At 35.8% G+C, this 17,779-nt stretch overlaps 1 protein-coding gene across 1 annotated transcript; it reads right to left on the bottom strand.

Annotated features, from left to right (window-relative positions):
* Positions 1 to 37: 37 nt before the first annotated feature.
* Positions 38 to 17,674, bottom strand: LOC128670159 (uncharacterized protein). Its single transcript, XM_053745609.1, has 19 exons — positions 17,456 to 17,674; positions 17,276 to 17,378; positions 16,889 to 17,091; positions 14,631 to 14,873; positions 13,226 to 13,446; positions 12,620 to 12,827; positions 11,584 to 11,806; positions 10,762 to 10,954; positions 9,983 to 10,098; positions 9,268 to 9,405; positions 8,213 to 8,386; positions 7,465 to 7,635; positions 6,351 to 6,536; positions 5,526 to 5,712; positions 4,748 to 4,923; positions 4,194 to 4,298; positions 3,132 to 3,258; positions 2,357 to 2,560; positions 38 to 1,830 (listed from the first exon to the last, which is right to left on the bottom strand). The coding sequence occupies exons 1-19, from the start codon at positions 17,506 to 17,508 to the stop codon at positions 1,694 to 1,696; spliced, it is 3,168 nt and encodes a 1,055-aa protein (XP_053601584.1). The 5' UTR covers positions 17,509 to 17,674; the 3' UTR covers positions 38 to 1,693.
* Between the last annotated feature and the right edge of the window lie 105 nt (positions 17,675 to 17,779).

Below are 17,779 nucleotides of genomic sequence, written 5' to 3'. Positions count from 1 at the left end.
TAAATATACAAAAGTTGTTTTATTTAAAAAAAAAAACAATTTTTTAATTATTTATTTACATTGTGTTCTGGCGAAACAGATGTGTCTGTTTAATAATTAACATATGTTTAAGATGCCTTTTAATTATACTTAAAAATAATACATCTCTAAATAAATACAGATAAACTATATTTAAATAAATATTCATATCACATTATAACATTTTGTACCACGTTTAAACGCATCTGGAAAATGTCCCTATCTATGGAATAAACACTTACGTAACTAAAATATCTGAAGCATTTATAAAATATATATACAAGGATAATAAATAGGTATAGCTCAATGAACTTGGGCCAAGAAATATATTGAAATGATTATTTACATACAAAAGCAGTGAATAGATTTTATAACAAGCCAAATATTATAAAACGTAAGAGTAAAATAAAAATCTGGAGTATCTTAGACTTAAAGAGGTAAATACAATCACAAAAGTAAAGAGAAAATAATATCACAAAATTCTTCTGAATATATTTGCAAAGAATCAAACCCCGGCTCCAATAAGAGAAATACATATTTGAACATTTTAACACTGAAATGTGGAGAATCACGACTCACCCTTTTTTATCCTTGTGGTTTCTATGTACGGTACATAGTGTATACAGGATGACTTTAGCCCTAAATGCACCCCGAAATGGACAAAAAAACAGCAGTTCCATACAAAATCAAATTCCCAACTCGAGGAAAATGTATGGATCACCTTAAGGAATGAAGATACGAAAAGTTGTTCAGTATCATGGTCTGATCATGTAGACAATGAGTCCCCAGAGATTAAAAAGTCACCTGTACATTAATACATTATTCATATCTATATAAAAGACTTGTTAAGTTAGCGTTAGCGATTTAAATCGCTAATAAATAATAGTAAACACGTGAAGATTGGAAACCGAAAACAGTCAACAACGGAGATAAATTTGCTAAATATTAAATTTAGTATACTTAATTAACATATTGTTAAGTGATGTACATATGAAGTGATATACAGAAATGAAATAGGTATCTAAAAGACGTAATTCATAATCCATCTCAAAAAGGCGGATACAAACTAGAGTTTTATTTGCTTACAATCCATAAAAAAACAAAATGGCTTGTTTAAATTTTGAATAAGACACAATATCAATTCTAAATCATAAGTAAGGTGGGCCTATTAGATACCGGTCCTATTCCTAGACTCGATACACATCAATCATATACACACACATGTAACAATACCATAGGTATAAAAGCTACCGTATTTTCACTTACATTTGTGACATTAATTACCACTCTAGATGGAAATATATTTCCGCTAATTCCCTGTTGTTTTTGTTGACAAGTCCAATTGGCATCTTTTTGACCCTGAAATATCCCTTAATTTTCAATTTTTTAACAGCTTCTGGGTGAAAGTAACATAATTCTAAAAACATACTAAATGAAATAGACAATCACAGAGCGGTAAAATAAATTAATGTGTTAGGTGTTGGATTTACAATAGTTTCATTCAATGCAATAATTTATCGGTCGAAAAATATACTGGAGCTGAGTATAAATATCCAACTTTATGGCATCCAACATTACAACAGAAATACTCTAAATAATGCTAAGGCGTGCATAAGACACGAGATTAAATTGTGAATCACATGGGAATATAGACCTAAAGTAAACCAATTACAGGCTATTGTTGTATATTTTTATACTGGCGCGCACTCCACTTTCTACGCATGTATTTGACTATGTATAACGGTAGGCAGGATATAAGTGTTATGGTTGTCACTTTCCACCAAAAGTCCCAATGTCGAATAAAGTCTGCGTCTGTTGAATAAAGAGGAATTTCACTTAAGTATATGGCGATTCCAGTGTAGGTAGATATATATCTGTGTTATAGCTATATCTCATCAAAATATAATTAAAACGCTTTTCGACTCCAACATTTGTGACGTTACTTGTGCGCACTGGCAAGTCATATCCTTCCATTATTATAAATTAAAGCACTCTGCCGCGTCTGTCCTTTCGCGATAAACTCGAAAACTATTGCACTGGATTCACATGCGATTTTTCACACAATAGATACTGTGATTCCGGAAGAAGGAATGAATACTTTTCATTCGTGTTTGCTTATTCCAGGATCATTTGTCATTAGTTGTAGAACGCACCCTATTCTGCCAATGTCAGTAGAGAACTGTCAAATGTCAAGTTTTTCCTTTTCCGCGTTCTGCATATATTTTTTATTGTTGAAAAGCGAAGATTTCTAACACAAGTATAATATTAGCTCAAAGAAGTATTGCAATGAGTGATGTAAATAATTATTGATTTGAGATGGCGACTACCCTAGACTTACCGAAGTAAGAGGTGAAGATCAGTAAAGTGGCGGTGTACATGAGCAGACTGGCCAGCTCCGCGGCGGCCATGAGCCGGTGCCACGTGACCACCGTCAGCGCCACCATGATGAGCTCCGTCAGTATCAGAGCTGTGTAGCTGATCTCAACTATGTGGATCAGCTGGTCTTCGAACAGCACTAGGGCACCGTACATTATTACTGCGCCTGATTAAATAAAGTATATTCGCGTCATTGTGAGGATATTGTGGATTTAGGTCTGTTATGTCAAATTCAAAATTCTTTATTTAACTCCGGATGATGTACATCACTTATTGACTTTTAAAGCGCAGGCATCTAGTCGGCGGTAGGTAGCCGTAAAAGGTCGTGTCAGATGACTTTAGGCGATTTGAATAAAATCTGACACCGTTGTTAGCAAACACTGGATTGTAACACACTCGATATAAATTAATGATGCTTTCAGTATCAATGTGGAATTTGATCTTTATTTTGATCAATCATACTGCAATCAGTTTGCGTATCTCCTTTATAAGGAAGATATTAGGAACCATAACCGAAGAGCATTCATGAAGAAAGTGATGAGTATAGAAGAAGCGAGTGATATTTTTTCAGGATCGTGGCAAGTGGAAATCCATTTTCTCTGCCTACCTCCATGGGAAACAGACGTGATAATATGTATTAATTCATCATCAATTAAATGCTTAAAGTCATAGCGTCGGTTTGGATAACTGTAAGAATTTTATAATTGTTTGTAAAATAAAATAAATAAGTGACATACCTTGGTATATAGAGATTCCTGTCCAAATATAAAAAGTTTTATACGATAGCTGTCTCCCTTTCGTCAACTGCTTGTATAGTTGTGGATATCTCAATGCTGTCGTGCTTGGTAGATCCCTATCAAGTACCTGTAGGACAAGATACACAAGATAAAATACATATGTGTTGGCCAGGGCTTTGCTTCCGTGAGAATTTTGAGATTAAATATAGCAATCTTGGATAATGTACCTTTGTAACGGTTAAAGAATTTTTAAAATCGGTTCGGTAGTTTCGGATATTTCCCACCTCAAACATACAAACTCACTAACGCTTACCTCTTTATAATAATAGTAGGTATAGATTAAACCGCGAAAATTGACAAAATCGGAATTGGATTGGAAGAAATCTCTCTTAGTGTATAAAACCGCTAATGGTGTTTAGGTAGTTGTATTCCTGTTTCTTTATTCTTATGGCGTACGTACTCTACAATAAAGGGTTAATCAATTCATTCAAAATTGATCGAAAATTTTTGTCAAAGTAATAGCATTTATACAGAAATTAGCTTTTCACAGGTGGTTGTCACGTAATATTCAGTTAAATCTATAAACATACTAATATTATAAACGCAAGATTCACTGGCATTTTGATAAAATTTGGCATAGTCATAGTCAACAAAAGTTTGTTTAAAATAACTTTATTGCACACATAAAAAAAAATGTACAAAAATTAAAGAGACTTAAAGGCAAAGACGAACTAATACCGTGCACGGATCTACACAGTTGACCGGTAAGCGAAAAAGAATTTTGAATATGATAAAAATAAAAGTTGAATATTGATATTACTCATTAACATGGGGTTTCTCTAATTTAAAATCTGTTTTATCGACAGTGTTGGCTGTCATTCTCAAAATGATAAAACAGTATCTACATGTTACACTGACCATTAATAAACACAACCTAGATTAAACTTATATAGAAACATGCTAAGTCTAGGAAACATAAATTGTTTCTTTACATATCTATACTATTATTTTATAAACTATATCTAACTTTATTTACGTCCAATCATAAAAATGTCAACTTACCAAAGAGAATACAGGTAACATAGTGTATATGGTCCCGTAGCCGACCATCAGGAAGCCAGGGTATAACGACACAGAGGAGAAATAGAACACCACGGAGAACACGGCCTGTCAAAAATAAGGAAATACGTAAATGAAAGTTTAAGCGATTTAAAGCCGGTGGTGGTCTAGAGGTTAAGACTTGTGACTGTGTATAGAAAGGTCCTATGTTCGATGCGCTATCTAATGGTATCGACATCGTTATATATATATATCTCTCTCTCTCAGTCAGTCACTCATTAACTCGTATGGTATGTCCTCGTCGGGTCATGATGGAAAATTATATTTTTCTGATTGGTCCGGGTCTTGGATATTTCTTTATATATGTATTTCTTATAAAATATAGTAGCGTTGAGTTAGTATCCCATAACACAAGTTTCGAACTTAGTTTGGGGCTAGCTCAATCTGTGTGATTTGCCCTAATATATTTATTTATTTCAAAATAAGTACCAACATGAAATTCATGCTGTACCTACCTATATTCAACAAAATGAAAGATAGAAAAACATATGTACGACCTGCATTGTGGAGACGATCAGTCCGCGGTGCACGATGAAGAGGCACAGGGCTGCGGAGCGCATGGCGGCGCGGCGGCCGTGCACCAGCAGCAGCCGCGCGAGGTTCGCGAACGTCCGCATGCTGACGTCGCCCGCTAGCGACGCCGCCCGCCCTTCCGCGCCTTCGATGCCCACACCTGCCCAACCAACAAAATGTAGGCAAGTGAACAAAACTGTTTTAGCCTATAATACCATAGACACCTTTAAGCGTCCGTCGGAAACAATCCTGAAACGCCAACGACTTTTTAACTTGTGAGCTTTCCTAACGTATTCTGCCATTTAAGATATATGACGCCTAAAGGTGACACGGCGTTCAAAGGGTTCTTTTTTGCCAAGTTATTTTTGCCATTGCAATATCAAATAAAATAGTAAAGATTGGTTAATAAGCACCCAATGATGCCAGCCAACAGGAGACAGTGCCCTCATTTAGTTTCTTTAGGGATATCCAGCCTCATTTATTTTCTTCAGGGATATATCGCGTCTTTTAAAACATTAAAATCTATGTAAGCAAAATAGACATTATTTAATAATAATTTGAAAAAAGAATAGATAGTTGTACGCGTAATTTTAAATTTAGAACAAAAAATATTTGCAATAATGTTTGACGGACACCTGGCCACTCTTTTCGAACGTTGGTTACATTTGAAAAATTAAAATAAAATGTCATGATATTATGTCGTCACGCGCTGAAACTAGAGACGAGCTTTATGACAAATGAAAAGTAGCATTATCAACTTACCCACATCAGCCTCCTGTATCATGGCGACGTCGTTCCCCCCGTCCCCCACCGCGGCTACGAGGTGCCCCCGCGCTCGTAGCAGCCGCGCTACGCGGGCCTTCTGCGTAGGCGAGCACCGCGCCACGACCACCCCGCTGCAGCGCTGTAGCACCTCTACGAACTCCTCTTCGTAATGATGTAGGCAAACCTAAATTAGTCATACTTTAATAACTGTCAACATTGCTATGTCTGAAATAAAAGCATTTTATTTTATTTATTTCGGAAACTAATTTATTTATTTATTTATTTATTTATTTATTTATTTATTTATTTAAATACACAATTATTTATTGGTTAATTAATTATTATTATTTCAATCATTTATTGGTTTCAAATCTAGGTGTTAATATCTAGTATGTAGTCTTTTTAGAAAATTTTGTGTGAAAATTTTAGATCTCCATTTGGTTTACATGTCATATGGACTCCATATCCATACTTCTTACATACTATAAAAACAAAAATTACTGACCGGACTTTATACGGTTTTCACCAATAGTGTATCCCGAGAAAGGGTTACGTGTATAATGTATTAACGTTATACTCGAGCGAACCCAGGACGGGCCACTAGTAACATTATAAATGTGAAAGTGTGTTAAAAAAATTTGTACAATTTATGTGTTGTGTGTCGTGTTTGATTACAAGTGTACATAGATAAGAAAATGAATTTTGATTATAGGAGATAATCAAAATTCATTTTCTTATCTATGTACATGAATTTTGATTATAGGAGATAATCAAAATTCATTTTCTTATCTATGTACACTTGTAATGAAACACGAAGTTTACCTCCAAGGTCTCGCCCTCGATGATGAGGTCATTGTCATCTCTAGCACACAAATCTTTCAACAGATCGTTTGCGTCGCGTCTGTTCACACATTTGTCGGCGGTGTGCCATCCATTGCCGTCTCCCAGTTGCAGCGAGCGCGCAATGCACAGCGCGGTTTCTAACTTGTCGCCTGTTAACATCCAGATCTGAAAAGAGAGAGTATATATTTTGTGCTATTATCTTTAGGAAGTTTCATCGCGGTTTGATGAGTTTAATATAACTGTTCGATGTAATAATATATATAACTGTTCGACGGCACAGGCGCCAGCGTCGACTATGCAGTCAGGGTTGTCACAAAATTTCTAACAAAATTATTATTATAAATATAAAATACTAGCGGCCCGTAAAACATAATAAATTATACACCTATACCTTCCTCAGGTACCACACTATCTATCGGTGAAAACAGCATGAAAATCCGTGCAGCAGTTTTTGAGTTTATCGCGAACAGACGCGGCAGAGAACTTTGTTTTATAATATATAAAGATAAATATTAAATCGTTAGTAACAAAATGGACTAAGTATGAATAAATTCATTTATTATTATTATTACTAGTTGTTTACCCGCGACTTCGCCCGCTTAAAACACCGCTCAAAACACCCGCTTGGGAACAGTATTTTCTTCGTATTAAAATGGGATTGAGATAGTTGAAATAAAATATCCACAGGGCATTTAAAATACACACAGCGCCATCTAGTGTTTTTATTGCAAAGTTTAATTTATCTCTCTATTATGTAATGTCCTTATCCTTATATATAATATTATATTATAAAACAAATTCCTCTGCCGGATAGGTCTGTTGGTTTTCACCAATAGATAATGTGATTCCGGAGGAAGGTTTAGGTTCATTTATTATGATTTCACCCGAGCGAAGCCGGGACCGGCCACTAGTTATTTTATACAAGTTAGATGATTTAGCCCTTCAACCGCGTGGTCGCGCGAATCATTCGCGTCGCTGGCTGAACTCACCTACAGTAAAGAGTCGCCCTGGTTTTTGTTGAGAAAACTGGTATCATGATAGCAAGAGATTGTTTTCTTAAATTACCAGGGTGTACACGGTTGGATTGACTAACCTTGATCCCGGCGGTCCTCAACATCCGCAGCGTGACAGGCACGTCGTCAGCTAACCTATCTTCAACTCCGGTCAGGCCTAACAGGGACAATCCTTGTTGCAGCTTGGCAATGGCGGTCGCCGTTCTCTCGTTACGATTGGTCACGCTCAGACGAGCTTCTTTGTATTCTGTCTGTAATGAAAAAGGGTGGTAAAGTGTCTGATTGGCTACTTGACTGGGGATAAAATATCAAATACAATAATGAATTGTCACTTTCATTGATCACTTTTATTTATTACGAGATTTGTTATTTTTTTCGGTCGCATTGAAATATATTAGAAATGATTTTTGACTCCCAAAATTTGTGACGACACAATTAATTGGTGTCATATCTAAATGTCATACAAGCTCCGTATAAAATTTTGTTTTTAACATTAGAAAAAAGTATTTGATTTTACTAGTTGGAAAGTAACCAATTATGATGATGCTTTACTAACAACCCACAATGCATAGACGATAAGGAAAGGGTATCCTTAGTTTCCGAAGCGCCATGAAACCGCAGTCGTGGCGGAAGCGCTTACCTCATTCATCTGCCTCAGCCCCGCGTATCGTTACACAACTTTTCTTAGAGAAATGACAATAAAGCGTCTCCTATTTGTGTTTACTTTGTGGTAGTAAGAGTTTCGTCAATCTATCGGTCGCTACATTCAAAGAACGACCACAACAGAAATGGCATTAAAACAACACTATCAAAAAACACAAAACACACCTCGAACTCTGCGTATTCGGCAGTGGTGAGAGTTCTCTTCGCGACCACAAGAGTTCGCAGTCCATCGGCTGCTAGACGCCTGCACTCCGGGGACAGCCAGGCGGACTGCAGCAATGGAGCGAGTGCCACATCCGCCCCTTTCACGTAGTACGTTATTTCGTCAGTGTTTTCTTCCTGTGAGATCGTGTATTTATTTCGTAAACAAGAATCAATTAAGATTTAAAAAATGTTTGGACGTAACAAAATAATCGATACGCAACTATATCGATTATTTTGTTTATTTCAAACTTTTTGAACGATTTAAAGTTAACGATTGGATGTTGCCCGGGGCTTCGCTCCCGTGGGAATTTTAAGATAAAATATAGCCTATGGCAATCTTGGATAACGTACTTTTCTATAGGTGAAAGATTTTTTTGAAATCGCTTAGGTATTGTCGGAGCTTACCCTCCTCAAACATACAAACTCACAAACGCTTACCTCTTTATAATAATAAACAAGAATCAATTAAGATTTAAAAAATGTTTGGACGTAACAAAATAATCGATACGCAACTATATCGATTATTTTGTTTATTTAAAACTTTTTGCACGATTTAAAGTTAACGATTGGAGTAAATGTAAATCTTAGGACGTTACAGAAAATGAAAATAAATAAATTAAAAATAAATTAGGACTTAATAGCAAAAAGGATGGTGCTATGTAAAGAATTCATAAATTAGCCTAAAATGTTATTATTGTCTATGAATAAAATACTTTGAATAAAATGTTTTTTTTTGTTGATTCAAGTCTTTTTCATTATAGGAGAGCCCTTTTAAGAAAAAGTGACACTGAAATGGAATTGTCCTAGATTTAGTATAAAAAAACGGGTTGCACTCCGGGAGTGCCGGCAAAAGTGAAAACTTAAATATGAACGTTGTGCATTTTTGACGTCTTACGAATTTTCTATTCAGGTCACAGATCCTGACGCGCGTTTAATATTTTTACCCACCACAAAAAGTGCACAACTAAAGAAGAACTAAAGAAGTTTTCGCGTCATAAACTTTTTTTTAAATCTACCTGTACAATAATACCCATCATCTTGCTTTCGCTTGTGAATGGAAAGATCTGGAGAATGGTGAACTGAACCACTTCGTTCGCAGCTCGCAGTTTCAGAGATATGTTGTGTAGATCCCTACGATACAGCGACACACCCATCTGGAGAAATATCCTAATTTAATACACGATTGTAGTGGTAAGACATCTATTAGAAATTAAGAAATGTTTTAGAAGACATTCATCTCATAGTCGAAGTTAAAACATTTGTATGTATTATGTTTATTGTGCAAAGAATATATGCTATAAGCAGACTTATCCCGTGAAGGGATATCTTCTAGTCAACATTTATTTACAAATTAGACTTTCACAGACACATTTATGGCTTGAAAAAATGCCTGTGAAAGACTTCGTATGTATTCAAAATTAAATAATATTTATCAAAGCTTACATGGCAACCCTGCCAATGGATACACTCTCATTCAAAATATATAGAATAGCCCTATAATAGGACCAATCAATATCCTCCCGTGGATGTCATACGAGGCGACTAAGGGACACACAAATCTTTGATAGGCAACAATAGCATTCTCAAAGAGGGTTGACGTCAGGCGAGCGGCCGTTTGTAAAATTATAGCCAAATCTTATGAATCTTTTTTACGCTAACCATGGGCTTTGGGACGTCTCAGCTTCGAATGCAATAACGCATCGTATATGAATGCATAAAAATAATAGTTACCATGTCTGTCCACTTGACGAGCGCCACCTCGTCGGGGCTGGAGGCCTGGTAGTCGCAGAGCTGCTGCTGCGGCACGGCGCCGCCGCAGCTCTCGGACATCATCGAGCTGCCCATGTCTGACAACAAACACTAAAGAACTTACTTACCTGTTGTATTAAAAAACTAGATGTTGCCCGGGGCTTCGCTCCCGTGGGAATTTTAAGATAAAATATAGCCTATGGCAATCTTGGATAACGTACTTTTCTATAGGTGAAAGATTTTTTTGAAATCGCTTAGGTATTGTCGGGGTAAGCTACCCTCCTCAAACATACAAACTCACAAACGCTTACCTCTTTATAATAATAGTATAGATAATCGTCATTATAATAAAAAATATTCACGACTGCCCTCTTCTATTCAGTTCAGTTTCATTTCACGAATTTTTATACATATAAGTTGTATTATATTCTTGTGAGCACCTTTTAAAACAATGAAGAATAGTTTTAAAAAGTGATCACAAAAATACCACTCGATCATGACGGTCAAAATTATTTTTCTGTTTGCGTTTTATAGAGTGTAATCCGCCATACTGATTTAATAATGACGTCTTAAAATCATATGAATGGGTAAATTGAGAAATGTAATGATATCTCACACAAAGGCGCTTACGAATCATGATGGAATAAAGCCTAACACTTTTTGTTCGTGTAAAAATATGCAGTAAAATTAGTTTTAATTAATCTTTTGATCAATATGTGTAATATATATCATTTTAAGTAGAATGTTTTTTATGAGCTCACCCGATGCGGCTTCATTCCCCCGCTCATCAGCCTCGTAAACAGGAGTGACGTTATGACATAACGCCAACGCCAGCACGGCGTGCCACACCTGGCGCGGGGCGGGGGAGGACACGTCCGCCCCGCCCCCCGACAGCGGGGAGGTGGGGAGGGACGGGGCGTCGTTCGTTATGTATTGTGTTAAGAGGGCCTCCACCTGGAATTAAATGTTATGTGAAAACGAAGCTTCTTTAGTTGGTTTCTTCTACATAGATAGCTATATCCTTACATATTGTACTAGTCGCTCGCCCCGGCTTCGCTCGGATAAAACTATAATAAAAAGTAGTCTATGTCACTCCTGAAGGTTTCGCCTATCTCTCTGCCAAATTTCAACAAAATCTGTCTAATAGTTTTTGAGGTTATTCATTACAAAAAAAAATACAACTTTTCTCTTAATAATATTAGTATGTATGAATATAAGTTCCTCCTTGTCACGTCTGTCTGTCTGAATTAACGCAATAAACAAATACCACTGGATAGATTTTTGTATGGTTTTCACTAATATATAGTGTGATTCGTGAGGAAGTTTTACTCACGTGAAACCGGGACGGGCCGCTAGATTAAAAATAAGAAATAAATTAACGAATCATTCATACCTACTATGCTCGTGGGAGCATAGTAGGTATGAATGATTCGTTGTACCCATTCATATGACTTTAAGACGTCATTATTAAAACGTTATACATAAAACTTCCTGTCTTTGACACTCCTATGTCAAGAATGTGTTTAAGAAAAGAGACAGCAAATGTTTTATAACATTTCGTAACACGCTGTGTGGGACCTCACCTCGTGAAAATGCTCGCTGTCAAACAAAGCATTCCCTAAATGAAGCTTCTGGAAGACCATCTCATTCTTAGTCAGTGTCCCCGTCTTATCAGCCAGGACGTACTGAATACGTCCAAGCTCCTCTGGAATGGTCGTGGACCTCATTACAGTACCCTCTATTTTCTTGTCCCGTTGGATTGTCCAGGAGTAGAAAGCTTTGCCCATTTCTAGGTTCACACGTAAACTGTAAGAATTATTATACAAAGTTAATGGTAACCCAAATTTTAATGGCCTTGATAAAGGGTTCCATCTATAATATGATATAACCAAAGTAAACTTTCATGTCTAAACTATGTAAAATATAACCGAGTCATATGACAGCAGGATGAACCTATACATTCCAAATAAGAGCGACAGAGGCAGATGTATTCTCTTCATACTATTTGACGTCAGTCATAGGACTCAAGTTATATTTTTAAGTTTCATAGTCAATATTTTATACAGATATTAATTATATTAGCGCGTAAATAGCGAAATCTTTAAGAGACCATCGTATCTTTCGTGTCGCCCATACAAGAGATTAGAAACACACGAGAAGAAACGAGACAGAACGCTAATACTCTTATATTTTGTCGCTCATCGTGTCCAGTATTATAACTCCCGATCTACCGCTTTATGATTTCACTTTCAACCGCCCATTTGACTATGCTTGCTCGTCGTCTTTAATTCTCATTGTCTTTGTATTAGAGTCTAACATTATGTATGTCTGACGAACGCCATATTATGGTATAGTTGATATGTTTTTAAAATGGTGTCTCCGCTGCAGAGCACGGCTTTATTTTGTGGTATTATAAATCTCCTCAACGTCATGAGAATGATCTTGTTAAAGATCAAAACTATAGGCAACATTTCGTCGATAATCGTGAGTTAACGAATTTAAATTTATCGTAAGTTTTATTCGCATCATTAGGTAAGATTATAGGGAAAAAAAAGCTAAGAACGGTCAATAATGATGGTTATTAAGAAAATATTGTTACCAGCTACAATAATGCCTCACCTTATAGGCACGATGTAAGAGAAAAGCAGCACGAATCTGAAGAAGAAGCCGTACCACGGCCCTGTGAAGCCCTTCAGGACAATCAGCAGGAAGGACACTAATAGGGTTGCCACAAACAATATTTTGGTGAAGTCGTTCACTCGCAGGTCTAAGCGACCTACTTTAGAACGTGGCGTCGCGTTGTTCATCACGCTACGGGTTTCACTGCCTATAATAATGGGATAGTAATTAGCTATTTGACTGGGTAAAAAATAAAATTGAATATTTTAATAACTAATTTAAATATTCTTCTGTGCGTGTCAATGGCAAATCTACAAACGCTCTATATATATTTTTTATTTCATGGCTTGACGTTGGCAAAATCGTCGTATCTTTGCCCCGGCCTATTTGAGTACGCAGTCTGTTTGATAACTTAATAACGCCAGGGCTGATCAATGCTAGGGGGGAGTTCTTCGCACGGGGCAAAAAATCCGGTACTATAATTAAATGGCACTTTAGTTGATCAATTTTGTTAATTACGTGAATTAACCTTTTTACAATTGATGTATATTTGGAATGCTATTGATGACCCCAGAACGACGACGAAATTTCTGAAGAAACTTTTACCTGTATAAATAACCAGTCCTGTGGCTTGCCCCGAAGCGACGACCGACCCGCTCCACAGCGTATTCTCAATATCGAGGGAGTCACTCTCTTCTTCATCCAGTCTAGTACAAGTTCCTATGAAAGAGTGGATGTCCTTCTCAGGCTTCTCCACGAAGATCTGAGCGTTTATGTCTAGGAGGTGAGCATCGGTTGGCAGCTTTTGAGTGGATGGGAGGGGTATTCTGTAATAAAAATGATGTGTATTTGTTTGTTTGTACTTCTTTTACGTCAAAACGCATTCAGTTGACTTTCGAATGCTTATAGCCACGGGCAAAGTCTATTTCAGAAATAAATAAATCATTCTTATTATAGCCCTCGGCTGCGGCTCATGTAATAATGTCATCGTGTGTGTAATGAACTACTTACTAATATACAATTATCTTAATGTTCTATTAATGTCGGATATTGACATATTCATTGCTATTATAATTTATATTGCTAGTAAATAACTTTACTTATCAAAGTTAATTATTCATTATGTATGCAAATATTTTACGATGTATGTGAATGCGAGATATTGATAAATACGCATTTGTGGCTTCGTTTGATGGTGACAATACAATACATGACAATACATGACAATATTACTGATTCGTTCACTGTTAACAGGAAAAACATGGTGATAATAAAAAATGTGCATCAACTTTTACAGAACGATTCCAATTGCATTCATAAAAAAAAATTAAGACGACGGTACGATTTGCGATGCAGTTCAGTTTAGGTCGTAAAGTGGATCATGTTAAGAGATGATGGTAAGCCCCCTGATCATGTGTTACCACGCGCAATTTTAAGGTTCAGAATTATATGTACTACACAACTATGAACAAGAACGCAAACATTAAATACAGATTTAAATAATATACTACTGTGACTATTTTCGAGTGTGTTAATTGTTAACAATGGTGTTTAATATTCAAGTTGACATCATCTAGTAACTATATGATGTCGACTTGAATATCTCAGCATGTTTCGTGGCTGTGATAAAAAATAACCTTATAATTGCGAATATTTTTTAACCGGTCGCCTACTTAATGCCAACCCTATCGTTGCTTATCATCTACCTACGCTATGTGTCCCTTAGCTGCCTTTTACGACATCCACCTGAGGATATGGAGCGATCTATTTATAGGGCTGAAACATACACCATACACGGACGACTATAATCTTTATACATATTATAAAACAAAGTCCTGTACTGTGTCTGTCTTTTCGCGATTAACTCAATAACTATTGCACGGATTTTCATGCGGTTTTCACCAATAGATAGTGATTCCTAAGGAAGGTTTTATGGGTATAATTTAATATGTTTTTACACGAGCGAAGCCGGGATGGGCCGCTAGTTTAGTATAATGCCATCATATCTTACCGCAACTTCCAATCAATTTCACCGTCCAACTGGTCGGTCCTTATAAACACTGTGCCCATAGTCTCATTAGTCCTCAACAGTATCATATCAGCAGGGACCCTCAGGCCCTTGTGCAGCATCACTATGTCACCGACCCTCAACGCTGATGCTGGGACGTGTTCGGTCATGAAGGGCCGGTACCCGTCGTCGTTGGCGGTCAGGACTATGCGCTCGTAACGTTGCCTGTTCACTTCTCTGTCTCGTCTGCAACACAGGGAATCCGTGGCTATTTATTTATTTACAAGTTCATGTACACAAAATATCACACAGGATAATTATACAAAGAGTATTTGTAAATAGATATATATCTAGACATTAGAAAAATAAATAAATAAATATAATAAGACAAATCACGCAGATTGAGCTAGCTCCAAAGTAAGTTCGAGACTTGTGTTATGGAATACTAACTCAATGATACTATATTTTATCACAAATACATATATAAACATCCAAGATCTGGGCCTATCAGAAAAATATCATTTTTCATCATGACCCGACCGGGGATCGAACCCGGGACCTCTCGGTTCAGAGGCAAGCACTTTACCACTGCGCCACCAAGGTTGTCATTAGATAACAATAAATACTTTTTTTTTCTTTTATTACATTTTTTATTGTAATAATTGAACTCAAAAAGAAGAACATAATAAAATTTTCATAGCAATGACGCGCTCAGTGAAAGAGTTCCGATTTTTGACTCCATAACACTTCTAGAATTTACTGTCCAGCGCGGGATTAGGGCAATAGAGCGAGCATCCCGCTTTTTTATAGCTATTGTGTTTTAGCAGAAATATGAAAAAAAATATCAATTTAACTCCCGCTTTTGTGGAAAGTGTTTGATGGTTATTTGGTTTCCTGATCTGGTGATAACTTTTTCAGGATGCCAGATAAAAAAAATATGACTAACTTCTATCCTCCACAAACACAAGTATTTGTGCTAATGGCCTTAATTGAACTGATAAAACACAATATAGCTCTTATTGTGTTAACGGCTGACTCATTAACAGTAGCAAGTGATAATGTTTATCATAACTACATACATATCATGCAAAATATGTTTGGAGCTGGACTGAAGACCATGTTACAGATTACAGGTATGAATTCCTCCATTGAAACAATACAAACCATAGGTAGAAACTACCTGTGAGAAGACTTTAAAAAGAAAAATTTCTGATAAAAAAATTTTTGTTGAATATGTTAATCATTTGCTCTACAATTTTGAGCTTTATGTCATTAAATACAACACTGAAAAATTAAACTTGTCCAACAGCAACAACTTCTTAAATTCTACTAATATAATAAATGCGAAAGTTTGTGAGGATGGATGTGTGTATTTCTGTTACTCTTTCATGCAAAATCTACTGGACGAATTGTTTTTATCCCGAAATTCACACGTGAGTGAAGGAAGCCAGCTAGTTTACCACATAAGTTATAAGGTTGAAAAAACTTATACTCTTGCCTAATGATTGAACATATACTTGTGAATTTTACATTGTATGAATTAATATAAAAAATAGTATTCAACTTTTAAGGGACTAGACCAGTATATAGTATAGAATACAGTCTTTAGTAAAGTTATCAATAGACATATTACAGTATAGGGTACTGTGGAATATTTACAAAGCAGAAAGTTATGTTCTTTCTACTAAGGCCATTGTTATATGTAGTTTTGTATCTACAATTTGTAGAACAAACAAAGCACTATGACATTGGTCTGTATGTTACATGACAATCAACCTTATTCCACTAAATATATTGTTCAATTTCCAATAGCCATGACTAGCTAGCTACTATTCTAATCAAAATGAAATTACTAGTTAATTGTTTTGAATGATTATTTGTTTATGACTGTTTGAACACAAGTTTTATTTATTAGCTTTTATGTATTGTCTTTGAAAAAATGTAAAATAGTCAAAAATAGCAATATTTTTTTACAATTGCTATGATTATGTTAATTTATGAATATTAGAACATCCACATTTTGTTCTTATTCTAAAATGAGATAAGAAAATATATGTTGATTTGAAGAATTAAATCAGTTCAATATTTAACTAAGCACTATGATGATATCCTGACATATTAAGAGGATATCTATACATTTTACAATCCTCAGGCTGCTAGGTACACAATACAATACTTCCTGATTCTCTTTTCATATTTTCCCATTAATTGTAATGAAAATGCATTCCAATGTTATGGTTACATCTAGCTAAAAGACTCACCTATATCTTCTAAAGTCATCAATAGCTTCCCTAAACAAGGTGACAGACAAGACAAAGCCCAAGGGTCCCCAGTAAGTGTAGATGTAGCCGACACGGATGCTAGGTATGAACTGGCTGCATGCCATTACAAGGAAGTATAGATTTAGAAAGAAACGGAACTGCTCGAATAACACAAGTGGCAGGAACGTGAAGAAGTTGTATTTCTGAAAAGACAAGATTTTATTTATTGAGTACCTATAATTATATGTACTTATATAATAATATATAATATTATTTTATTCATCAATAATACAAAAATTTGTTTATGAGTATAGATAGGCTAATCGTTTGGCCATCGATGAACAGAAAACAATAGACGAACGAAAATAGGTCAATAAAATTATTCACCTGATTACAAACATAGTTTGGCGGAAATTCTTCATCTGGGTATTGACCTACATAAATAACTCTCGAGGTGAATTCCTTACGTTGAAACCCCGAAAATTTAAACCTGAAATAAACATATCCTCATATAAACAAAGAACACATCGATGAATACACTCAACATTGAACTTCTAAGCTAAGTACCTTGACCAAAATGATTTCCTTTTTGGCCTTGTCAATAAAGGAGTCGTCTCCATTTTGCTACGTCACTAAATTAATTTGTGTATTGTCATTTAGTACGATTTCTATTCAAAATTAAATACACAAGATGCACATTCACGTAATCAAAATAAGACAAAAGTTTATAAACACTTGCGTTGTTTGACGCGCAAGCACGACCAATTAATTTCTGATTAGAAATGTCAAATTAATTCAACTGTCAAACTCTTCAAACTGCACGTCAAGAAAAAGATGCAACTTCAGGTGGGTACTAGTGATGTTTCTGTATAATTTTATACAGTGTTAAGT

This window comes from Plodia interpunctella, chromosome 5, assembly GCF_027563975.2.
Source record: "Plodia interpunctella isolate USDA-ARS_2022_Savannah chromosome 5, ilPloInte3.2, whole genome shotgun sequence".
NCBI classification, from domain to species: Eukaryota; Metazoa; Arthropoda; class Insecta; order Lepidoptera; family Pyralidae; genus Plodia; species Plodia interpunctella.
This window is presented reverse-complemented; position numbering and strand designations above follow the sequence as displayed.

Excerpts from the sequence above, each read along its gene's own strand:
- LOC128670159 (XM_053745609.1), bottom strand. The coding sequence starts at position 17,508 with ATGGAGACGACTCCTTTATTGACAAGGCCAAAAAGGAAATCATTTTGG. Across the intron at positions 17,092-17,275 it reads CAAACTATGTTTGTAATCAG|AAATACAACTTCTTCACGTT; the intron begins GTGAATAATTTT and ends TTGTCTTTTCAG. Across the intron at positions 10,099-10,761 it reads GGGGAATGAAGCCGCATCGG|ACATGGGCAGCTCGATGATG; the intron begins GTGAGCTCATAA and ends GTTTGTTGTCAG.